The sequence below is a fragment of the Canis lupus genome, chromosome 20 (genome assembly GCF_011100685.1).
Source record: "Canis lupus familiaris isolate Mischka breed German Shepherd chromosome 20, alternate assembly UU_Cfam_GSD_1.0, whole genome shotgun sequence".
Lineage (NCBI taxonomy): Eukaryota > Metazoa > Chordata > Mammalia > Carnivora > Canidae > Canis > Canis lupus.
In genome coordinates, this window is record NC_049241.1 from 5,645,943 (window position 1) to 5,671,459 (window position 25,517).

The 25,517-nt window shown below is 53.6% G+C and overlaps 1 protein-coding gene across 1 annotated transcript in view; it reads left to right on the forward strand.

Annotated features, from left to right (window-relative positions):
- Positions 1-25,517, forward strand: part of PLXND1 (plexin D1) — a 55,602-nt gene that overhangs the window by 16,843 nt on the left and 13,242 nt on the right. The window contains 20 exon segments of the mRNA XM_038565591.1: positions 764-940; positions 3,557-3,688; positions 3,955-4,055; positions 4,152-4,281; positions 5,797-5,974; positions 6,130-6,238; positions 6,596-6,698; positions 11,715-11,816; positions 14,181-14,270; positions 14,493-14,586; positions 15,573-15,727; positions 16,663-16,814; positions 17,720-17,819; positions 17,912-18,051; positions 18,899-19,066; positions 19,150-19,240; positions 19,443-19,547; positions 19,549-19,707; positions 19,802-19,951; positions 20,805-20,919. Coding sequence (XP_038421519.1) covers positions 764-940; positions 3,557-3,688; positions 3,955-4,055; positions 4,152-4,281; positions 5,797-5,974; positions 6,130-6,238; positions 6,596-6,698; positions 11,715-11,816; positions 14,181-14,270; positions 14,493-14,586; positions 15,573-15,727; positions 16,663-16,814; positions 17,720-17,819; positions 17,912-18,051; positions 18,899-19,066; positions 19,150-19,240; positions 19,443-19,547; positions 19,549-19,707; positions 19,802-19,951; positions 20,805-20,919 — 2,551 coding nt within the window.

The window sequence follows — 25,517 nt, forward strand, 5'->3', positions numbered from 1 at the left end:
GGACTCGGGGAAGGGCAGGGAACAAGTCCAGGAAATGATTGGGTCATTAGCTCCATGTGTGGGAGGACTGATTGGCCACTCAGGGTGGCACTGGGCCCATGTGGATGGCAGGGCCGTGCATTTGGACACACCTTGCCTTGGTTTGTCTGTCTGTAATGTGGGCAAATGAGGGGGATGTATGCTTGTGGGAGAGACGGAGGGCCTTGGTTGGGGGAGGCCTCAGTCTGGGGTCTGGTGAGCTGCTGGACATTTGCATGGTGGTGCTGGGGTCAGAGCAGGGGACCTGGGAGGAGGAGACCCAGCCAAGGCCGGAGGGATACCTCTTGGGTAGCAGCAGGTAAGTTGAAGCAGAGGATGGCCTCAGGTGGTCTGGTGTGGGCTCCTCTGCTCTGCCCGGCTGTGACCAGCCAGGAGGGGCAGCTCCGCGTGCAGGAGGGTGTGGGGGCCTCACCCTGTCCTCACCGTACTGGCCTCCTGACCTCGTCCCATTGCCACCTCCTCTTGCCTCCATCACACGGCTTTTCCTGTATGCTTCCTCCCTACCCGAAACGTCATCTCCTTGGGGCAGCTCTGCGACTAACGCTGAGGTCAGGGGTCAGTCAATGGTCAAGGGTAGGGTCCTGCTAGCGTTTGGGCCTCAGCCCAGACCTGGGCATGCGAAGCAGCAGCAGGACTTTAAAGTTCTGATACTGGGGCCTGATATACAGTGTGGGCAGGGAGCCAAAGAAGGTTCTAGCGGTCTGACGTATTGCTTCTTTTCCAGCTACAGCCAGAGCAACTGGATTGTGGGGCTGCCCACCTGCAGCACCCACTGTCTATCCTGCAGCCCCTGAAGGCCACGCCCGTGTTCCGAGCCCCAGGCCTCTCCTCCGTGGCCGTGGCCAGTGTCAGCAACTACACAGTGGTCTTCCTGGGCACAGTCAGTGGGCGGCTGCTTAAGGTAGGGCTGGGAGGTATGGGGGGTCCGAGCTGGGGAGGCCGAGGTGGTTGGGGTGGTGAGGGGAGGCTGAGTCTGGGGAGGCTGTACACCTGGCCTCTACACGCCTAATATTAGCCTCCATTCTCTCCAGTTTGCCTAGCACCTTACAGTTTACAAAGCATTTTTCACATCTGTTTCGCCTACTTTTGCTCATAACAAAACCTGCCCTGTCTGGGAGGGGAGGGAAGTCAGGCCTGAGAGAGGGCCCTTCTCTTGGGTCTATAGGACCCAGGACTTTGAAGCAGAGGGATCTGAGTTCAAGTGTCTGGACTCTTGACCTTGGACAATGTACTTTCTTTTTCTGGGCCTCAGTTTCTGCACCTGTGAAGGGTTGTAAGCCCTGCCTCTTGAAACTGTTATTGGGGTTTGATAGGGAAAGGCCACAGCCTGGCAAGTGGGGGCTCTCACTGCTGTTTCCCTCCTCACCCCGCCTGCCACCCTCTGAGGCCCCCCACCCCCAACTCCCCCCAACCAAGACGACTGCTTTCTGGAGGTAATGACTCCTGCGGCTGGGAAAGGTGAGAGGAATCTCACCACCATGCAGTAGGAAGGATTTTCCAGGGCCTGGGCCCAGCCCAGGTGAGGGGCTAGGCCAGCTTCCTCTCAGCCACCTCCTGTCCCTGCCCTGTCAGGAAAGTCAGCTGCCTGGCACAGCTCCAGTGTGTACCAGGCCCTGGCCTAATTGACTCAGATCTGATAACTCCATTACCTCAGCTGCCCAGGCAGATGCCATACGCTGGAGGTGGGCTGGGGATCAGAGCCCTGGCCACCCGGCCCCAGGACCCCGGGACAAGGGAGCATCCTTCTCCCCATTTGAAGCCCCAGTGAGGGTCCTTAGATGGTGGGACTCATGTTCTGGAGTTAGATACTTAGGTTCAGATCCTGGCCCTGCTGGTCCCAGCTGTGTAGCCTGAGGGTGGTTCCTTCTTGCCCTGAGCCTCAGTTTCCTCATCTGTCGTGGGGGAAATGACTGGTCAGAGTCAACTGCCCCCTGTGAGGGAGGTGGCACCAGGATTCCCATTTCACAAATGAGAACACTAAGCCTCTGAGAGGGGAAATGACTGCCCCAAAGTCACACAGTGAGAGCTAGGGTTGAATGCTACCAGGAGCTCACATGACCCCTCCACCCAGACCTCATTACCCACCCAGCCCCTCCCTGCCTGGGGCTTAGATCACAGCACCCAGCCCAGGCTCTGGAGCACAGTAGGTGCTCAGTAGATGTTTGAAGGAGTGGGAATAAGCTCAGAGTCTGCTGGGTGCCTGAGGGCGACGGCAGGGGCAGGTCGGACACTGCCCAGGCTGCCTGGGCAGATTCCACCAAGAGGCCACCTGGATGGGTCACGTCTCAGAGGCTGGAACAGAGCCTGTGGGAGCCTGGGAAGAGAAGAATTTCAATTTGGTGTGTGGAGGGCATTTGAGAAACTCTTCTAGAGAGGGCTCCGGGAGGACAGATCTTAGCTGAAGGGAGAGGAAGAGAAGTATTCCAGCAGGGAGTACAGCGTGGGCGAAGGCCTAGAGGCCAGAATGCCTGAGTGGAAATGAGCCTGGCAGAGTAAGTTGGGGTTAGTTGCCGGGGCCTTGAATGCCAGAACAAGTTTATTCCATAAGCAGGAGGGAGCTACCAAAAGTCTGGAGCCCACAGAGGAAGGTCAGGCAGTAGGAGGCCCCTGGCAGCCGGCCCAGGGAGGCATCTAGGCCACTGGTCCCAGCTCGGGGCCTGGTGGGGCCTCCAACAAGGCAGCATGTTGGAGATGTGAGGGGCCAGCCAGAAAAGAACAAAGTTTGATGGAGCTCTGTTGGGCGTTGTCTGTTCTCAGGAGGACATGCAGAGGGGCTCTCAGAGCCAGAGAAGCTTCTAGGCCTCAACTAGTCCTGGTCTTCCTTCTGCCAGGGCCTTGGCCCCCACTCCCTAGACCCACCCTTGGACTGTGGGGTCAGACAGGCCTGGGCTTGCCTTGTGACAGCCCTGAAGTGTCTTCATTTTATGACTCTCACCAAGTCTGTCACCTCTCTGGGCCTCAGTCTCCTCATCTGTGAAATGGGCACAAGAGGAGAGGCAGGAGAAGTGTGGCCCCATCAGCACTTTGCAGGCATCTTCTCCATTGTGCTCACCATGGTCCTGAGGGGCAGGTGTCATCAGCAGTCCGGTTAGGTCAGGAAGCTGAGGCTCTGGCGGTGGAAGGGAGTCACAACTTCATGTTTGTACAGCTTGTAAATGTCAAAGCCAGAATTCAAACCCACGTCCCTGCTCTTAGGCATGATGCCAGACATCCTCTCAGAGAATCTTTTGCAAACTGTCAAGTGTGTATGTATTCACAGGGTGGGAGGTGTTGGAGAAGACCAGTCAGAAGACCAGGGAGGGAGTTCCTGGTAGGGGCACAGCAGAAGCACACGTGTAGAGGCCGGACCCCCCGCCCTCCTGTACATGTCCGTGATTTCTCACTAGTCCTGGAAGGCCTGAAAGACAATGAGGCTGAGACCCCAAGCCTAAGTCCGGTCCCCACCTCCAGGGGCATATGCCCCGCCATGGGCGCCCTCCTGATGCACCATCACGCTGATGGCCACTCCCCTCAACAGATCAACCTGAATGAGAGCATGCAGGTGGTGAGCAGGCGGGCGGTGACAGTGGCCTACGGGGAACCTGTGCACCACGTCATGCAGTTTGACCCAGCAGACCCTGGTTACCTTTATCTGATGACATCCCACCAGGTAAGGTCAGAGCCCCCGCCTGACATGCGAGCTTTCTCCCACTCTTTCTCCCACCAGGAGCACCTTCCTTTCCAGTCCCCCTTGTCTGCAAGCCTTCACTTCCCAGTGGAGGCATCACTTCTGCGGGGAAGCCCTGTGTCCCCAAATGGCCCCTGCTAGAGCATCAAGCCTCAGTTTCCCCAGCCACTCAGGGCCCTGGCCATCGCTGATTCCCCCAGACAGGGGCCGCCAGCCTCTCTGAGCTGGGCCCTCACCTCTGCCTCCAGATGGCCAGGGTGAAAGTCGCCGCCTGTGCTGTGCACACCACCTGCGGGGACTGCGTGGGTGCCGCCGATGCCTACTGCGGCTGGTGTGCCCTGGAGACACGGTGAGGCCCCTGGCGGGGGAGGCTGGGCCCCAGGGCAGCTGCAGCTGGGTTTGTGGGGAACCTACCTGGGCCCTGACCTGTGCCCTGCCGCTCCAGGTGCACCCTGCAGCAGGACTGTGCCAACTCCAGCCAGCGGCATTTCTGGACTAGTGCAAGTGAGGGCCCCAGCCGCTGCCCCACCATGACTGTCCTGCCTGCAGAGATTGACGTGCACCAGGAGTACTCAGTGAGTCACGGGGAGAGCTGGCACTCAGCTTGAGGGAAGCCACCTTTCACCTGACCCCAAGCCCAGAGAGGTAGAGACTCCTGCCCATGGTGCCCTAGGGACCTGGAAGCAGAGCATGAGAATGTCTGGGCTTTACTGAGCATTTACTAAGTGCCAACACTTGCTATGCACATGGTGTTCGTGTGTTAGGCCTCCTGCAACTCTGTGAAGTGGGTGCTCTGAACATCTCCATCTTACAGATGAGGAAATTGAGGCATAGAGAGGTAAAGTGATTGACTCATGGGCATACAGTGAGGGATTAGGGGAGCTGGGATTTGAACACAAGTGGGCAGGCTCTAGAGTCTCAGGAGGGAGGGAGCGGGTTGGAGGGTAGAAGGAGAGTGAGTCTCCAACCTCCCACCTCTTCCCAGCCCCAGTACAGGGAGGGGAAGAGGGACCACCAAGTGCCAGGCTGCTATTTCTTGTTCTTAGAAACAGACTAATCTGCGATATGGGGGCAAGTGACTTCCTGCTTCACCTGTGCCCAGGGAAGACCTGGAGCTGCCACAGCTCCCTCACCACCCATAGCAGCCCCTATGAGGACAGGGAGTGAGAGACAAACAGGCCTGGGTCATGCCCAGCCCAGCCCTCAGTGACTTCTCTAAGGCTGGGTGTCCTCATCTCTCAACCAGGGGAGATGGTGGTTCTAAAGGGGCAGATGGGGCCTGGGGCTCCTTTGCACCCCTCTCCCCATTATTATGTATCACGGAGTCCTTCACAAGCTTTATCTCATCAGGCTGACTGGGCATAGGTTTGTCTGTTCATTTATTCATTCATTCATTCATTCATTCATTCACTTATTCATTCATCAGGTGTGTTTTTGAGCACCTACTATGTGCTAAGTGTAGTTCTAGACTCTGGGGACACAGCATTGAAAAAGACAGACAAATCCCCGGCCCTTGTGTGGCTGACATGCTTGTGGGGGCATGTGCTCTCCATTGTGCTCACCATGGTCCTGAGAGGCAGGTGATAGGATGAGATAGGATGGCAAGACGGTGGTGACAAGTACCATGGTGAAAGGGGAAGCAGAAGAGAGGGGTAGAGAATGGATGGGGGAACGTTGACATTTTAGACCAGGTTGGAGCCTGCCTCATGCTGCAAATGTTGCACTTGAGCAAAGGTAGGACACAAGTGAATCAGGTGGGTATCTGGAAAGAGCGTTCTGGGCAAAGGGAATTGCCAGTGCGGATGCCCTGAGGTGAGAACAGACGGGTGGACAGGAAGGAATATCAGGGGATGGGGTCAGAGATGTCATGGGGACCAGGTCATGAAGAGCCTCCCTGACTACTGTAAGGTGGTCAGTGTCATTTTGCAGATGGGGAAACTGAGGCCTCGGGAACCCCATGTAGGATATAGCCCTCTGGCCTGGGGTCCCGGCCACTCGTCACCCTTCTCCCAGGGTTGCTAGGGTGGTGGTGGGGCAGTGGGGGGAAGACCTGCTCCCCAGTCCCCCAGCTGAGGGTCGCCGGTCCCTAGGGCATGATCCTGCAGATCTCCGGCAGCCTGCCCAGCCTCAGCGGCATGGAGATGGCCTGTGACTATGGCAACAACATCCGCACCGTGGCACGGGTCCCAGGCCCTGCCTTCGACCACCAGATCGCCTACTGCAACCTCCTGCCCAGGGACCAGTTCCCGCTGTTCCCGCCCCACCAGGGTAAGTGCCTCACATGCTGGGCTCTGAGTACAGCCCCGAAGGGGTGTCATGGTGGAATGTTAGGCATGGGGGTCCTGAGATCACCAGCCTCCGACGTTGGTAGAGACCCCCGACGCCTTTGTCCTTCTCTCCCCTGGCTTCCCTGGTCCCTCTAGATCACGTGATTGTGGAGATGTCTGTGAGGGTCAACGGGCGGAATATCGTCAGGGCCGATTTCACCATCTACAACTGCAGCCGCGTCGGACAGGTGTATCCCCACACGGCGTGAGTGGTTGGGGCGTTTGCCTGGGTGGGGGGCAGGGTAACAGGGAAGGGGCTTTGTTCTCAGGAAGGCCGTTGGAGGATAAATGGTGATGTCCTGGAGACACATAGGACCCAGCTTCCATGAGCACTGAGGCTGTAGGGGCCGAGAGAAGTCTCCTAAAGGCCCTGCTTGTCTATTCTCTCTTTACATACCTCTTGTAGCAGGGAGCTCATTATCTTATAAAGTGCCCCACCCCCTTATGATGCAGAAGACCTTTTTCCCCTGTGTTGAGATCCACCTCTTGGGTCCCGGATCCTGGGGGCTGGGGTGAAGTGAGGGTGGGGAGCTAAGTGTCTGAGGTGTCCCTTGCCTTCCAGCTGTACCAGCTGCCTGTCGGCACAGTGGCCTTGTTTCTGGTGTGCCCAGCAGCATGCCTGTGTCTCCAACCAGTCACGGTGTGAGGCCTCACCAAATCCCATGGTAAGTTAGGCCTGGGGGGGAGACACCCTCTGCCTGTTTCATTACCTTTTTTTTTTTTAGAACATTTCCACGTCATTACATTTTCTTCCTGGCACCAGATTCAACAGCTGCCCTGGCTCATCACATAAAAGCACATTTAACTAATCCCCTATTGTTGGGTACACTGATAGCTTCCCATTTCTTTTTTGTGTTCTTATATAGCCAGGGCATGGTGTGCATCCTTGATTATTCCCTGGAGACCAATTCTAGAAATGGCATTTTGGGGGTGAAAGCGTGACCATATTTTTATGCCTTTAACTCAACTGCCTCCAGAAAGCCTGAGCCAGTTTAAACTCCCACCTGCATGCAGTAGGAGGGCCCCTTTCTGCACATTTTGCTAATACTGGCTAGTTTCTATATATATATATATTTTTTTTTTTTTTAATTTGAGAGGAGAGAGAGAGAAAGAGCTTGAGTGGTGAGGGGGCAGAGGGAGAGGGAAAAGCAGACTCCCTTCTGAGCAGGGAGCCTGACTCAGGGCTTGATCCCAGGACCCTGGGATTATGACCTGAGCCGAAGGCAGATGCTTAACTGACTGAGCCACCCAGGTGCCCCAATACTGGCTGGTTGTGAATTTTACTTGTAACATTTTCAACAACCCTATGGGGTCAGGACACTTGTCCCTGAGGCCAGGATGTACCAGACTGGGACCTTGAGTCCAAGCCCCTCCTGCCTTCCGCACATCAGGAGTTGTGCTGAAAGGCCCCATTTTGGTCTCCCTGTGGACACTGTCGACCCAGGGGTAGGTGATTCCTCAGGCAGAGAAGATGAGCTGGCCTCAGGAATCATATGCTTTCAGGTCCTGTTGCTTATGCTGGTCCCCTGAGCTCTACAGCTGGCCAGGATCCAGGCCCTCTCTGGTGCTATGGGATGGCTGGATTGAATCAATTATACCGCAGATGGGCGTGGTGGGGAGAGTTGAGGAGCAGGGGGAAATACAAATGAAGATGCTACATACCTTGCAGATGGTTGATTTCCGAGGTGTGTTCACTCACAGGGTGGCCTCGTGTCTTTGCCCAAAAAGCCTCTAAGGGCATCCCAACTTCAAGCCAGGGATGACCAAATAGTATTCCCGAGACTTTGGCTGGGGCTGTCATGCTCCACCAGCTGGGATGGCTAGGCTGGGGCCAGGCTGGGGGGAGTTGGTAGTGGTAGTGCCAGGGTTCTGAGATCACAGCTCATCCCCTCTCAGACCTGTCTTATATTAGTCACCGAGTCCCTGCCTGAGGGTCCTCTCCCCAGGAGATGGATGCTCCATTTTCCAGATGGTACAACTGAGGTAGCCAATAGGGTCCTGGGGGCCCTGATTCTTGGCAGGAGGAGGTCACCCTGGGCATGTATCCTAGGGAAGGAGCTCCAGGCCCCAGAGCATCTAAAGCCCCAGCCTCTTGGCTCTGGGCTCAGAGAACCTCATCAGGAATCCTCCAAGCAGGTGCAGAGATCAATGTGTACATGCTAAGGGGCAGGGGGGCTCCATGGCCCACACCTGGAAACCTCTGGTCTATGTACCTCCTGCCAGAGCCCCGGCACTGCTTTGAAGAAGAGTCATCTAGGAGCTTAACTCAAAGGACTGACACAGTAACATGGGCCTTCTGGCACTGGGAGAGAGCCCCAGGGGAGTCTTTGTGGCCAAACCATAGGGGAGGCCCCCAAGCCTCTGCATTGGATGCCAGGTTTCCAGTCCGGGCCAACCAGGACTCCTATTCTCTTTTGGGGACCACATCTTCCAGCCCCCAGCCCAGGGCTTGGTACGTAGTAGGAACTCAATGACTGTGAACATAAAGCATTTGTGCTGGCAGCTTGAGTCTTATGCTGTAACCTACAGGGATGAGGGTGAGGAAGACCCAGCCTCAACATGATTCATTCAGCATTTATTGGGCACCCTTTGTAGGCCTAAGTCTGCACAAGGCACTGGGAAAGAACCCAGTTAGACATAGTTTTGTCCTCCCCAAGAGCCTGAGGTGTGAGTTGTGGCTGTGTGATCCTGGGCAAGCTACTGAACCTCTCTGTGCCTGTTTCCCCATCGCCTATTTTACTTACTATAAAACCATACTATAATACGGCCTGTCTTGCCGTGCTGGGAATCCAGAATTGCATCTGTGAGGCACCAACTCCATACGTGGCACATGGTAGGTACTCACTAAAAAGCCACTATGTTCCTTAGGTGCTGGTGGCCACTTTGCTGGATTGGGCCAGGTAGTGCTTCTCCGGGAAGGGAACCTTTGGGCAGGGTCCTGACAGATGCATAGCAGCTCACCAGCCTGGAGGTGTTTCTGGGGCAGCACCTCATAAACCATCTCCCCCAGGTCTGCAGCTCTGGGGGCCAGGAGTCGGGGCAGGGGGGCACAGAGAGGGCCTGTCTCAAAGGATTATGGTAATCCAGCAGAAGAGGCAGCCCCCTCCCCAGGCCTGCAGAAGGCTCTAACTGATATTTAAGTTGGCATTTAATTACATTTCAGTTCGCCATGCGACGCCATGCTTCTGGTCAAGTAGTGGGCGGGGTGGGGTAGGATGTGCACATCTGCCTGCACCCCTCGAGAGCCGGGAGGACATAGTAGGGCTTGGGCTAGGTCAAGGAGGTGTCCCTGGGCAAGTGCCAGGGGCTGAGTCTCCTGTCACTTTCCTATTCCCTTGGGCCCCAGAAGGAGAAAGTGGAGGAGGGGAGGAGAGATGGGAGGGGAGGCCCCCCTGACAGGGAGGCTGGCCTGGATGCCACTGTGAACCTGTACTTTGTGAGGAACTAGTGGGGAGAGTGGTTTGGTAGGAACAGGGGATAGTTCAGGGGGTCGTGAGGGTACAGAAAGTAGGAAGGGACCAGGTCAGGTGGGTTCAGGGTCCCTGGGCCAGCTACACTATATTGGGATGCCAGTTCTTGACCCTTGAACATGGGAAAGGCTGTGATAGAGTCTGTGAGGCCCAGGGTGGGGACAGGTGAGTCCCTCTGTGAACCAGCACACACTGGGTTCCCGTCCGGGTTGATTGTGGCTGTTGGCACTGCTGACCGAGCATCTATCCTCATTCCTGGTGTCCCAGTTTCTCAGCTCTGCCTGGAGTATGGGGAACTGGCTGTGGTTTCCTGAACCTGCAGGTGGTGCCCTGCATGGCATTCCAGCAAAGGGGAGAAGCCAGCAAAGGGGATGCCTCCTTCTGAGGTGTCCATGTCCTGGCTTGGGATGGGGCAGGGAGGCCCCTAGCCTTTGGTCACATGCTGGGAAACCCTAGTTCAAACTTGGCCTTGGCCCCAACAGAATTAATTGACTCGTGTGAGTGTGAAGTCTGGGGTGGGAGGGCACGGTATCATCTTCAGGTATAGCTGGATCCAGGGGTTCCCACCACGGTGTTGGGACTTCCTGCCCCTCTGGGTGGGGTCCGCGCTCAGGCGGCCCTCTTTTTTCCGTAGCCAGTCGGCCTCAGCAGTTCCAGGCAGTCTCCTGATTTCCTGTCAGCCCCAGAAAATGAGAAGAGCTTCTCTTTCTTATTGGTTCTGCAGAAGTCCCATAGTTAACTCTCACTGGCTGAACTAGGGTCACATATGCTCCCTGAACCAATTGCTGAGCCCAGGCCAGGCTCAGGGTGCCCACCTATCCCTGGAGCTAGGGAGTAGAGTCAGTCTTCCCAAACCACAGGACTGTGGGGGAGGTTCCCCAAAGGCCAAGCCAGACTTGGAGGCAGCTGGTGCTGGAGGCCAGCAGCAGACACTCCAGCTGCCCTCATGGAGGGTTAGCCAGCTCTGGGGCGGGAGGGACAGGGGAGGTACCGACGGAGGGCAGAGGTGTGCAGGAGCCTCGGCCTCAGTTCCACTCTGTAGAATGGGTACAAGCACCAAGTGGTCGTGGAATCTTGGCTGAGGATCAAGGAGAATGGGGGACCCTCAGGGGTGGTCCCATGTCATTTCCTCTGGTGGGGGGGGCCTCCTGTGGAAGGCTCCCCCTGCTTTGACCCTTACCCCCCAGACCCCCCATCAGCCACCTACCCGCTGGTGGACTGGAGCTGGGAGGACAGCACGGAGCCCCCGGCCAGTTGCAAAGGCAGAACTGGCGGCAGCCATGAAAACTGATTGCAAACATGTGGGTTCCATTCTCTGAAATTCCATGGGGTTTACACACGCGACTGTGCAGGACAGCAGCTTGGAGGCACAGGGATTTGTGTGTGCTCACACTGAGCTGGCCCAGGCCCACAGAATGGTCAGCTCAGGGGCCTCCCCTGGGCCCGGCCGCGTGGTTTCGGCAGCCGAGGCCTCCGTGGTCTGCAGCGGGCTCCACTCCCAGGGAAACGGACCAGTCTGGGTGAGGCTGCTGGGCCTGGTGGTCAGCAAACAGTCTGGACAACTAGAGGCCTCTTGTGCTGCCCATTCCATCTCGGGCAAACTGCTCTGCTTCTCTGTGCCCTGACTTCCTGGGCTGTGTAATGGGCATAGCGATTGCACCTACCGCACAGGGCTGTTGGGAGTTAGGATTTGGCGAATTGATTCGGTGCCGAGGGCCATCCAGAAGCCTGGAGTTTCTTCTTTCTGAATCATTTAATGTGTGCCAGTCTGGAGACCGAGTCTCAGAGAGTGGGTGCAGCCCCTCATTTTATAGCTGAGAAAGATGAGGCCCAGAGATGGGGAATGGGGCCAGGCCTCAGCCTCAGCCTCAGCCTCCTGACCTCCTTGGTGAGGCATGCCCCAGAGCAGCCACGGGGGGCACTGGTTCCATCACTGGGCAGCTTACTTCATTGCTCTGTGCCTCAGTTTCCTCATCTGTAAAATGGGGCCATAGAGTCTCCTGCCCATAGGCGTGTCATGAGGGACAAAGGAGATGGTGTGTGGAAGGCACTGGGCACGTCTCCCTCGGTGGTGGCGGCTGTTGTGATTTTATTCCCAGTGCTTCTCACTGCCTGGGCTGGCAGGCATCCCCGCGGGGAGCAGGGGCCATGAGTCCTGTCTCTTCTGCAGTGCTCCTGCTTCACCCTCACCTCTTTGTGTTTTGACTGCAGAACCCTCAGGACTGCCCCCAGATCTTGCCCTCTGCCCTGGCACCCATGCCCACAGGCAGCTCGCAGAGCATCCCGGTGCATCTCGCCAATGCTGCCTTCCAGGTAGGTGGAGGCCAGACCCAGGCAGGGACGGGGAGAAGGCCGTCCCGGTTGGGGACCCAGGCTCTGGGCCCTCTACCCACACTTTGCTTCTGCGTCTCTGAATTTCCAGGTTTTGTCTGAGAAAGCCCCAGTGTGGTCACAGGGGGTTGGAAGAAAGAGACTTGGGTGGTGAGGGCCCAGCCCAAGGGACAGCAGGTAGCTAACAGCTTCTGAGGGAAACCCTGGCCAGGACCCCCAGACTCCCCAACCCTCGAGCTCTCCTGGCAGAGCTGGGCTGCAGCCCACAGGGGAACCTTGTCCATGTCCTGCCTGCCCCGCCCCTAGTTGTGATTCTGGACGCACTTCTGCAGTTCATGGCTGGCATGTCTTACCTGAAGAATGGCCAGAGGTCCCCTGCACTGCCCCCTTGTCCAGATGGGGAGCAGGAGACTCAGAGAGGGGTAGTAGGTGATTTGAGGTACATGATGCAGGGCTGGACTTGCACCCTAGCACCGGACTCCTGCTACAGTGCTCTTCCCTGCAGTCTGCCTTTACCTCCCCACCCACACATGGGGAAGAGGAGTTGCAGCTCCTTTCTGGGTCCCTCCTGGAAGAGTGTCTTGGGTGGGAAGTGTTGACGAGTTCTGGACGTGTGCCAGCCGTCCCCCTCCCCAGCTCCTGAGGACTCACCATCTGTTGCTTCCAAGGGGGTGAGCAGAGGCCTGTGACAGCTGTCACACGTGGGACCACGTGCTGGGCATCTGGGATGTGTCAAGCAGCCTCGTGGCTGGAGCTTTGTAAGGGGCAGGTGCCCTCCCTCTGACTCCACCCTGCAGGAGTGGGACAGAGCCTCTGGAGTGTGAAGGGGCCTGGGCTGGGCTGCGCTGGAGGGCGGTGCTGCTCCCTTGGGCTACAGGAGCCTGGCATGGGGGAGGCCTGTGCCCTGGGTTTGGATCTGGGCTGCTGCGTCCCAGCTGTGTATAGCCTGGGGGACACAGTGTGCCTGTTTGCTGAGCCCATGCCCTGGGGAGCCCAGAGACAGCTTGGGCCTGCTCTCCTGAGGGGCTGAGGCCTGAGCCCAGAGGCTCAAGAGGACGGACCCCCCTCTTGGCTTAGCGTGGGCAAATGAGCTCAACAGCCACCTTCCTGTGTTAGCTTCAGAGTGAGAGGGGGAGAGGGGTCAGGCCAGGGCAGAGGGGTGTGCTGACCTGTTTTCTCCTCGGGGTGTCACATCTGCTGACAACAGGGATATAAACAGGAAGTCCTGCCACGAGGCTGACCTAACACACATGAAACCTGAGTTTGTTCAGTCAGCACATATTTATTGATACTGCTCCCTGGAGGCCTGTGCTGGGCAAGATGAGGGTGCAACGTTGGGCCCTGTTTATTTAGTCAACAGACGTGTTGAGCACCTCCTGCATACTAACAGCTAGCATAGATTAGTTACCCACAGTATGTAACCCGCTAAAGATACATGATCTCCAGTTTCCCCAGCAACCCTACTGAGTAGGGAAGCCTGTTTCCATTACAAAATTTAGGATACCAAAGCTCAGACAGGAAAGCCACTTGCACAGGGTTGCACAGCAAGGCAGGACCAGAGGGTAGGATTCAAACTGATGGAACCTGAGCTCTTTTACTGCCATCCACTGCCCTTGGAAGTGTCACATAGGCTAAAATCCAACCCCAACCCTCCCCAAGGAGTGGGGAGACCAGTGTAAACAGAGCCTGGTTAGGGGGCTGAGGGTGGTCCTCAACATACAGGGTGGGGGCAGGCTTTAGGAACTTCCTAGGGCCCCTCACATGCACCCAACCCTCTGCTAAATGAATAAATGGTCAAATGAGGGGTGCCCACCTGGTTTAAGGGGAGGGTCTAGGAAGTCTTTGGAACATTTGAGCTGGATTCTAAAGGCTGTGTTGAGTTTTGCAGGGTAGTTAAAGGGTTAAAGGGGAGATTTGTTGAGTAGGAGCAATGGACTAGGCAAAGGCCCGAGGGCAGGGCAGCCTGTTCCATGTCAGAGTGTCCTGCTATGGCATGGGCACTGGCCTGTGGGACAGAAAGTGGGGCGGGTGGGTTGAAGTCTTACTGGGATGAGCATTAAATGCTAGTCATGCTAAAGAGCTGGGACTTTGTGAGCTGAGTAAAAGGCCATTGGTTCAGGCCATTGAGGGTGTTGGTGGCATGGAGAGCACAAGAGCCAAGTTCTAGGTTCTCACCTCTCCTTGTTTCCCTCAAACACTGGACATGAAGGCCAGGAAGGACATTCTGAAGGGGTGGGAGCCTGCGAGTAAGACCCAGCCCACATCTCAGGGTGGTAGACCATGATGTGCTGATGGTAGAGGGTAATGAGTGCTGATATGACTCCTCAGTGCCCCCATTTTTCCCAGGGTGCAGCCCTAGAATGTAGCTTTGGGCCAGAGGAGGTCTTTGAAGCCATATGGGTGAATGAATCCACTGTACACTGCAACCAAGTGGTGGTAAGTGGTGTGGCTCCAGTGTGGGGGGATGGAGGGGTGGGGAAAGGCCTGCATAAGTCCAGATGCTCTACTCCTTCCTTCCCACCTATTCCCCTCCTCCTTTTGATCCCTCCCCATCCTCAACAGCCCTGCCCTCTCCTGTCTTCATGATATCCATCCCCTCCCCTAGCAGAGACTTAGACATCACCCATGTCCTTCATGCTTTTTCTTGTCCTTTTGCAGCTGCACACAACCCAGAAGAGCCAGGTGTTTCCACTCAGCCTCCAACTAAAGGGGCAGCCAGCCCGATTCTTGGACAGCCCTGACCCCATGACAGGTGGGGACCCCCACCTACCCAGATGTCCCCAGGGAGTTCAGCCTTAACGGGTGGGGATCTGCACTGGGGGACTCAGCCAGTGCTCGCCGCAGGCACAGATGTCCCACTTGCTGTTCCCTACGCACAGGCCCTCAGATCCCAGCCTTGCCATTCTGTACCTGGTCACTCGCTCAGTACTTATCCATTGAGCAACTGCTCCGGGCCAGACATCTCTGTGCCCAAAATGGCTGCGCAGCTTTGGGCACTTCCTCAGCCTTCCCTTTTGAGCCTCATTGTCCCCGTGTGACATGAGGCACAGGTCCTTTCACAGAAGGCTTGGTGAGGATTTGCTGAGATGATACACACAAATCTTACAGCTGTGTTTGGGACATAGTCAGCACCCCCAGATGGTGGCTAGTGTCCTTACGGCTCTTACATGTATTGAGTCAATTCTCTAAGAGCCTGTTCATGGAGAGCCTTGGATATCCCTGGTGAGCATACCCGCCCCCCACATCCCTACCATGAAGACCCCAGAGAGACCCTAGAACCAGCCTGCATACCCAAGGCCCTGAAGAACCCTCCCCACACTCCCTCTTGGGCCACCCTGAGAATCTGAGGCCCTGGTGCCCACAGAGCCCACATTGCTCGGTGGTTCCCCAGCATCCCCAAGCTCCACTGGGGGGTAAACAGTTCCACTCAGGCCTGTGTGTGAGGCCCAGCCCTGCCACACACGGGCTGTGTGACCTTGGGCAAGTCATTCCTCCTCTCCGAGCCTCAGTCTCTTATCCGTCAATTGGGGCTGATAAAGAGCTCCCACTTGTTTGAGTCACGGTGAGGGCAGATGATTTTAATGAGGTTGTGGCTGCTGCACTGTGCTGAACACAGGCCCTGGAGAGTTTGGAGAACCTGGACTCACCTCTGGGTGGGACACCACAGCACGAGGGTGAGTGCAGAGGGCGCCGTGGTCATGGGGGCGCTGACCCATGCTGCCTCCATGTCTCTCCCAGTGGAAGTCTATAACTGTGCCATGGGCAGCCCCGACTGTTCTCAGTGCCTAGGTCGGGAGGACCTGGGACACCTGTGCGTGTGGAGTGATGGCTGCCGCCTGCGGGGGCCCCTGCAGCCCCTGCCTGGCACCTGCCCTGCCCCCGAGATCCGCACGGTAAGCACCCCCACCCACGGAGGCCTGTCGTACCACATGCCTGCATGTGCAACACACATAGCACCCTGCATGGGCTCTCAGACCCGTGCACCTGTGCTTGCACACGACCAGGCATATGCATGTAGTAAAACCTACTGAGCACCTGCTGGGTGCCAGGCCCCCTCTGTGCCGGAGACACAGCTGTGAACAAAACAAAGTACCACCGTCGACATGGAGCTAATGGTGTAGTGGGGGAGGAGGGTGGGCAGTAATAAGTAAGGAAATAAATAATTTACATATAGAAGGTGGTAAGTGCTATGAAGAAAAACAGAATAAAGGGGAGAGTCTGGGGTGGGAGAGACGCTGGAGCTCGTGTCTAGTTTTTATAGCGAGGTCGGGGAAACCTTGCCAATAGGATGATAACTGAGATCAGTAATAACCAAGCCTCAGTTTCAGTGAAGAAAATCTTATGGAGGAGCGCTGGGTGTTATACTATATGTTGGCAAATTGTATTTAAATAAAATTCTAAAAATTAACTTAAAAAATGAAAGTCTTACAGGGATTGTCATCGGCTTAGCCTTGGCCAGGTGCCCCTCCCTGGCCCAATAAGTTCTGGCTGGGATGCAAGATCATGTGGTCAGACTTGGCCACTGGGAGGTGGACCTCGTCGTCCCCTGGAGACTCCCCCCACCAATGTCACTGACTTTGTGCATGCATACTCACATCCCCATGCCCACGTGGGCTCAGTAACCCGCACGCACATCCTCACTGGCAGCCCCAGTGACCTGTCAAGTGAGCAGTGGTCCCAACTCTCTCAGAGCCAGTACCTTCTCCTGAGCAGCAGGTGGACGTGGTCATGCCTCCTCCTGGGTGTATGCAATAGTAGGGGTGGGTGAGCGAGGAGGCTGCTGACCTTCCAAGCCTCAGAACTTCATTCATCCTCTGTCCCCTGGCAGATTGAGCCCCTGAGTGGCCCCTTGGATGGCGGGACCCTATTGACCATCCGAGGCAGGAATCTAGGCCGGCGGCTTAGCGATGTGGCCCATGGCGTGTGGGTTGGCAGCGTAGCCTGTGAGCCACTGGCTAACAGATACACGGTGTCAGAGGAGTAAGTAGTGGGCAGTGCCCAGGGTGGGGTCTGAATGACTTCTAGCGACCCGCCCCCAAAAGTGCCAACCACAGCTTTGCCCTCCTCTCTCCCCTCTGTCATCCCACCCTCCCCGGCACCCTGCTGCTCCCCAGAAGTGGCCCACCTCCAGGTGTCCTGGACCTTGCTCAAGTCCATCCCCTCTCCGTGTGCATCCTGCCCATTCTGCTCTGGATACTCCTCTTTACCCTTCAAGTTCCCATTTCAATGCCTGCTGCTCTGGGAAGCCCTCCCACGTTCCCCTAGACCAGTTCCACTTCCACAGAAACTTGGCACTGATACAAAAATCAAAACAAAACAACAACAAAAACCTTGCAGTTCACGAAGTGTGGGGCTGCTGGTGTGGTACCAGGGTCTGGGGCTAGAGGGCTGCTAGAGTAGCAGGGAGTGAGCTGGATTTCCTTGGGGGTGGCAGGGGAAAGGACTGTAAGTCTGGCTTGCAGAAAGGCCATCAGTCTACCAGCCTAGATGTCCTCATGGTTGGAGAACGTTCAGTCCAAAGAGACCGTCTTATCCAACCCCTTTTCATATCTTTGCAGAAGTGTGGGAAAGTCATGGGGTGAGGGTGGTCCCAGGGAAGAGCCTGGCATCAGGGTGGCACTTGGGGGTTTCAGAGTGGCTGTCTTCCACCTGATGGGGAATGATTTCATTTTGGGGGGGAATGATTTCAGTATTGATGTGGGTGATGCTGTTGGGTGCCCTGGCCGGATAGCAGCCCCCACTGTGAGTGGGAGGGGTGGGTAGTCGAGTGCAAGAGTGGGGAGCTCAGACACCCTCCGGGTGGACTGGGAGGCATTATTTAAGGGAGAATACCCAGCCCTGGAGATGCTCAGCCCACTCCGCTGACCAAAGCTGCCTCCCCGCAGGATTGTGTGTGCCACAGGGCCAGCCCCAGGGCCATTCTCAGACGTGGTGACAGTGAACGCCTCCAAGGAGGGCAAGTCACGGGAGCGCTTCTCCTACGTGGTAAGGGAGGCCACTCCCACCTTCCTGCCCACCCCACCAGCCACACTTGGGGGGAAAGTCTGAGGCCCCACCACCTGTCTCCCTCCCTACAGCTGCCCCTGGTCCAATTCCTGGAGCCTGACAAGGGCCCCAAGGCCGGGGGCACCAGAATCATAATTCACGGAAGCGACCTCCACGTGGGCTCCGAGCTCCAAGTCCTGGTGAATGACACAGAGCCCTGCACAGAGCTTGTGTAAGCCCCTGGTCCTGGGCCACTCCTAGCCCAGGAGAGTTGGGGTGGGGGTGCTAGATGAGTGGAGTGACATCCTTGCACCAAGCGATACTTGGGTCTTCACCTGCTGTGTCCCCTAGCCCAAGCCCCTCTCCCCCTCTGAGCCTCAGTATCCTCATCTAGTAAGAACCAGTATGAGTTCTCTGTAGTACTCATACTGTAGTACTTATGAATAGTACTCTGTGCCTGGTATACAGTAGGTGCTCTGTAAGTGACAGCTCATCGAAAATGGTGATGATCCCACACGTTCTGAGATCCTCTGGCTGGCCCAGGGTTGTGTTTGGTGGCAGTGGCGTGGTCCACAACCTCTTGGTGAAATGCCTGTTTTTATTATGTACTTCCTGTGTACCAGGGCCCAAGGATGGTCATTACTAGGGGATACCAAGAGGAGCCCAGCGGTCTCAGCCCCCAGGGGAAAGCAGACACTCCCTCAGGAAATCGAAATATCTGAGATTGGGGAAAAAGTCAGTGCTTTCAGAGCCACTCCTCAGCAGGGGTGCAGTGGAGAGAGGAGCTCTGGGAAGAAGCTTCTTGGATGGTGTGGGATGGAGCAGAAGATTGGAAAGTGTGGGCAGGGTCAGAGGAGGGGGAAGGTGTTGAAGGTGGGAAGCACAGTGGAGCAGAGGCGGGGCAGTAGGAATATGGAAATAACAGGTTTCTGTGCATGGGGCCAGAAGACCAGGTTGGGAGCGGCAGAGGAGCCCTGGAACCCAGGCCAAGTGCACGGGCCTGAGCCCGGCTGATGGGCAAGTGGGAGCCATCAGTGGGAGGCCGGGGCCCTGCGGATGACACCACTGCCCTCCCACAGGCGCACGGAAGCCAGCATCACCTGCACGGTGCCTGAGGGCGCCCTGCCGGCCCCCGTGCCTGTGTGCGTGCGCTTCGAGCGCCGGGGCTGCGTGCGCAGCAACCTCACCTTCCAGTACATGCAGAACCCAGTCATCACTGCCATCAGTCCCCGCCGCAGCCCTGTCAGGTGAGACCCCAGACCCTGACCCTCAGGCTGAGCTCACGCTCTGGAGTGGCAGGTGGGCTGATGGGGCTTGCTGTCCCCCACAGTGGCGGCAGGACCATCACGGTGGCCGGTGAGCGTTTCCACATGGTGCAGAATGTGTCCATGGCCGTGCATCACATTGGCCGGGAGCCCACGGTGAGGGGGCAGGGGCCAAGGTGGGGTGGGGAGCAGCCCATAGCCCTGATTGAGCGGGGCCTCACCCTACTGCGTCTCCCGCATCACTGTGTCTCTCCCTCTCTGTCTCCTTGAACCTCAATCTCTCCCCTTTCTCCATATCTGTCACTTCTCTGTATCTGTCTGTCCATCCCCACCCTTGGCCCTGGCCCTCCCCTACTAGCTTTGCAAAGTTCTCAACTCCACCCTCATCACCTGCCCATCCCCTGGGGCCCTGAGCAACGCATCAGCACCTGTGGACTTCTTCATCAACGGGCGGGCCTATGCCGGACGAGGCGGCTGTGGCGGAGGAGCTGCTGGACCCCGACGAGGCGCGGCGGGGCAGCAGGTTCCGCCTGGACTACCTCCCTGACCCGCAGTTCTCCACGGCCAAGAGGGAGAAGTGGATCAAGCACCACCCCGGGGAGCCCCTCACCCTGGTCATCCATGTGAGTGTCAGTGGGCGTCAGGGCAGGGATGAATGGGGCCGGGCTCAGCCGTGCACCTCAGCGAGCACCCCCCCCACACACTCTGCCTCCACAGAAGGAGCAGGACAGCCTGGGGCTCGAGAGCCACGAGTACCGGATCAAGATAGGCCAGGTGGCCTGTGACATCCAGATTGTCTCAGATAGAGTCATCCACTGCTCGGTCAATGAGTCACTGGGCACAGCCGAGGGGCAGTTGCCCATCACAGTGAGTGAACAGGGTGCGCTAGGTGGAGGCAGACCTGGCCCCCAGCCCTGCCCCATCTGATTGAGGGCCCACCCCTTCCTTGTGTGTCAGAGCTAAGCATTTTCATGCTCAGTGGAAGAGGCCAGGGGAGCACAGCAGAGGTTTACATCCTCTATTGAAAGGCCCAAGAATTTAGTGACTTGCTCCTGGTCAATGAGCAGCCCCAGAGAGGCCTGATGGGGCTGGAGCATCAGAGGGCATTAGAAGTTGCCCCTGCTCCACCTGATGCTCCACCTAGAGTCTGGGCTGCCAGTCACCATGCAGAGTCACAGACGGAAGGGAAACAGGAGGGCAGAGAGAGCCCAGAAGTGGGACCTTTACTAGGCTGTACCTGCTTGCACACCTCTGAGGATGGGGAGCTCGCTCCTTCCCAGGCAGCACATGCTGCCTAGGAGGGCTCTGTCTGGGAAAACTCCCTTGCACCCTCACCCTAGACCCTGTTATGCCCTCTGAATCCCCAAACGTTGCCTGCTCCCCGTGTCCTGGAACAGCCTTCCAGGTACTTGGCGACAGCAGCCAGACCCTGTGAACTGCCCTGCCTCTCTTGCTGCTCTGCAGCTCCTCCCCAGGCTGCGATAATAAACACAGTCCTCTGTGCTGAGTGTTGCCTCTCGGCCAGGGCTTGCCAAGCATCCCCTCATTTAGCCCTTCCAGCATTCCCGGGAGGTGGGCGCAGTTGTCTCTGGGTTATAGATGTGGCATCAGAGGTTCAAAGAGGTTAGGCGGCTTGCCCAGGACCCCACTGCTATCGAGCAGAGGAGCCAAGGCACAGGTCCAGGGAAGCTACAGCTCCCTTCCCCCCACCTCCACACAGATCCAGGTAGGCAACTTCAATCAGACCATCGCCACGCTACAGCTGGGGGGCAGTGAGACCGCAATCATTGTGTCCATCGTCATCTGCAGTGTCCTGCTGCTGCTCTCTGTGGTCGGTAAGGACCTTTTTCTCATGACACCTTGGAGGGCGGATCTGCCCACCTCATGTCCCAGCCCCTCTGAAGATTGGCAGATAGGAGGAAAAGCATGATGGGCCAGGGACGCAGCTTGAACAAAGGCCTAATGGTGGGTTGCTCACTGACAAGTGTGGCCCCGCTGCGGCTCACACGGGGGTAGAAGGGGATAGAGGCTGGGGGACGTGCTGTGTCCTAGCTGCGGGCCCTGGGTGCCTGGCAAAGGAACCCGGACTCTGTCCTCTAGCCAATAAGGACCTACTGAGAGGACTTAAACAATGGTTGTTCAGGGAAGATTAACCTACATATTTGGTTGGCTACCCCATTATTTAGATAATGGTTATGAAGGCGATACTGTTGATCCTTGAACAACGTGGGGGTTGGGGCACTGACCCCAACCCTGCACATAGTCAAAAATCCATGTATAAGTTTTGATTCCTCCAAAACTTAACTAGTGGTAGCCTCCTGTCTGGAAGCCTTACTGATAGCATAAAGAACACATATTTTGTAGGTTATATATATTACCCACTGCATTCTTTTTTTAAAGATTTTATTTATTTATTCATGAGAGAGACAGAGAGAGGCAGAGACACAGGCAGAGGGAATAGCAGGCTCCCTGCGGGGAGCCCGATGTGGGACTCCATCCCAGAATCCTGGGATCATGTCCTAAGAAGCCAAAGGCAGATACTCAACCACTGAGCCACCCAGGCATCCCTACATACTGTATTCTTACAATAAAGTAGCTAGAGAAAAGAAAATCTTATTAAGAAAATCATAAGAGAGAAAAAATACACTCACAGTACTTTATTTTTAAAAATCTGCATCCAAATGGACCACACAGTTCAAACCCAGCTGTTCAAGGGTTGGCAATGTGTGTGTGTGTGTGTGTGTGTGTGTGTGTGTGTGTGTGTCCCCCTTCCCCCACCCCAGAAAGGAATTATAATACCTCTGTGACATCTTTTAAATGTTTCATAATTTTTTATCTTTTATTTATATATTTATTTTTAATTTTCTCGTTTCACGAGTTAACACCTGGTCATTGTGGAAAGAACTGAAAAATGATAAAAAAAAAGCAGAGAACAGAAATCACTCATAATTTTCTTGCCCAAAGAGAGCCACTGTTTACCTCTATTTTTTACTGAATTATAATTGACATAAAATATATCAGGTTCAGCTGCACAATATCGTGATTCAGTATTTTTATACAGTTACCATCTGACACCATACAAAGGTATTACATTATTGACTATATTCCCTATGTTGTATAGTTCCTATGTTAGGTCCCCCAAAACTTATTTTTTTTTTATAAGTGGAAGTTTATGCCTCTTAAGCACCCTTACCTGTTTCACCCAATTCCCCCCACCCCTCCTCTCTAGGAACCACCAGATTTTTCTCTGCATTTATGAATCCATTTCTATTTTGTTTTACTTGTTTATTTTGTTTTGTTTTTTAGATTCTTTTTTAAAAAATATTTATTTATTTATTCATGATAGAGAGAGAGGCAGAGAGACAGAGAGGCAGAGACATAGGAGGAGGGAGAAGCAGGCTCCATGCCGGGAGCCCAACGTGGGACTCGATCCCGGGACTCCAGGATCGCGCCCCGGGCCAAAGGCAGGCGCCAAACCGCTGCGCCACCCAGGGATCCTCTGTTTTTTAGATTCTAAGTGAAATCACATAACATTTGTCTTTCGGTGTCTGACTTTGTAGTGTGACACCCTCTAGGTCCATCCATATTGTCACAAATGGCAAGATTTAATTTTTCAGGGCTGAGTAATATTTCATTGTCTCTATATACCACATCTTCTTTATCCATTCATCTTCCCATGGATGCTTGGGTTTGCTTCCATGTCTTAGCTATTATAAATAATGCTGTAATGAACATCTGGATGCCTGTATCTGTTTGAATTAGTATTTTCATTTTTTTCAGCTAAATACCCAGAAGTAGAATTGCTGGGTCCCAGGGCAGTTGTATTTTTAATCTTTGAGGAGCCTCCTGTTTTCCATAGTGGCTGCATCCATTTATGTGCCTACCAACAGTTTACCAGGGTTTCCTTTTCTCCACAGCCTCACCAACACTTGTTATATCTTGTCATTTTGATACCAGCCCTTCTGACAGGTGTGAAGTGCTATCCCATTGTGGTTGTGATTTGTATTTTTGATGAGTGATGATGAGCATCTTTTCATGTGTCTGTTGGCCATCTGCATGTCTTCTTTGCAAAAAAAAAAAAAAAGTCTATTTAGGTCCTCTGCCCATTTGTTAATCAGATGGCTTGTTTTTTTTTGTTTTTTTTTTTTTTTTTTTTTTTGCTTTTCAGTTGTAGGAGTCTTTATATATTGTGAATATCAACCTTTATCAGATACATTGCAAGTATTGTCTTCCATTTAATAGGTTGCTTTTTTGTTTTGTGGATGGTTTCCTTTGCTGTTCAAAAGCTTTTTAGTTTGATGTAGTTACATTTGTTTATTTTTGCTCCTGTTGCCCTTGCCTGAGGAGACAGATCCAAAAAAATATTGCTAAGACTGATGTCCAAGAGCTTACTGCCTATGTTTTCTTCTAGCAGCTTTATGGTTTCAAACCTCAAATTTAAGTCTTTAACTCATTTGGACTCTATTTTTGTATATGGTGTAAGAAAATGATCCAATTTCATTCTTTTGCATATGGCTGTCCAGATTTCCCAATACCATTTATTGAAGAAACTGTCTTTAACCCAGTGTATATTCTTGCTTCCTTTGTTGAAGATTAATTGACCATGTAAGTATGAGTTTATTTGTGGACTCTATTCTAGTACCTTGGTCTACGTGCCTGTTTTGTGTGGTACTATACTGTTTCGATTACCTTAGCTTTGGCTATATAGCTTGAAACCTGGGAGCATGGCACCTCCTGTTTTATTCTTTCTCAAAATTTCTTTGGCTGTTTACATTTTAGGATTGTTTATTCTAATTCTGTGAAAAATACCACTGGTATTTTGATAGGGATTGCACTGAGTCTGTATATTGCTTTGGGTAGTGAGGGCATTTTAACAGTAATTCTTCCAATGTATGAGCATGGTATATCCCATTTCTTTTGTGTCATCCCAAGTGTTTCTCATCAATAATTTCTAGTTTTCAGAGTAAACATTTTTTTACCTCCTTGATAAAATTTATTCCTAAGTATTTTATTCTTTTTGATTCAATTGTAAATGGTACTATTTTCCCATTTCTCTTTCTGAATAGTTCTTTATTAGTGTATAGAAAGACAATAATAGCATACTAATTAGTATCCTGTATGTTTAGTAGTTGTAATAGTTGTTGTTTTGTGGGGTTTTTTGGTGGAGTCTTTAAAGTTTTCTACATATATCATCTGCAAATAGTGACAGTTTTACTTCTTCCTTTCCAATTTGGATGCCTTTTACTTCTTTTTCTTGCCTAATTGCTGTGGCTAGGACTTCTAAATGCTACGTTGAGTAAGATTGGTGAGAATGGGCATCCTTCCTGATCTTAGAGGAAACACTTTCAGCTTTTCACTGTTAAGTTTGATATTAACTTTGTCTCCATCCTATATGTCCTATATCACTTTATAGTATGTCTCTCTGTACTCACTTTATTGAGAATATTTATCATAAGATGTTGAATTTTGTCAAATTCTTTTTCTGCATCTATTGAGATGATCAAATGATTTCTATCCTTCATTTTTATGTTGATGTGGTGTATCACGTTGTGTGACTTATGGGTGTTAAACCATCCTTGTGTCCCTGCGATGACTCCTACTTGGTCATGGTGTATGATCTTCTAATGTCTTGTTGAATTCGGTTTGGTAATATTTTGTTGCAGATTTTTGCACCTTTGTTCAGTGATGTTGGGCTGTAGTTCTCTTTTTTTGTAATGCCTCTTTCTGGTTTTAGTATGAGGATAATGCTGATTTCATAAAATGAGTTTGGAAGTGTTCTTTCCTCTTCAACTGTTTGGAATTATATCAAGAGGATAAGTATTAACTCTTCTTTAAATGTTTGGTAGAATTCACCTGTAAAGCCATTTGGACCTGGACTTTTGTTTTGGGAGGAGTTTTTTGATTACTGACCTAATTTCATGACTAGTAGTCAGTCTAATTAGATTTTCTATTTCATGATTAAAAGATTGTATATTTCTAGGAATTTGACCATTTTTTCCAGATTCTCCAACTTGTTGGTGTATAACTATATAGTATTCTCTTATCTTTTGTATTTCTGTGGTATCAGTTACAATTTCTCCATTTTCATTTCTGATTCAATTCAGTCCTCTCTTTTTTTCCTTAATGAGTCTGACTAAAGGTTTGTCGACTTAGTTTCTTTTTTTTTTAAGATTTTTTTTTAAACTTATTCATTCATAGAGACACACAGAGAGAGAGACAGAGACAGAGACACAGGCAGAGGGAGAAGCAGGCACCATGCAGAGAGCCTGACGTGGGATTTGATCCCAGGTCTTCAGGATCACGCCCTGGGCTGCAGGCGGCGCTAAACCGCTGCGCCACCGGGGCTACCCCACGACTTTGGTTTTTTTTTTTTTTTTAATTTTTATTGATTTATGATAGTCACACACACAGAGAGAGAGAGAGGCAGAGACAT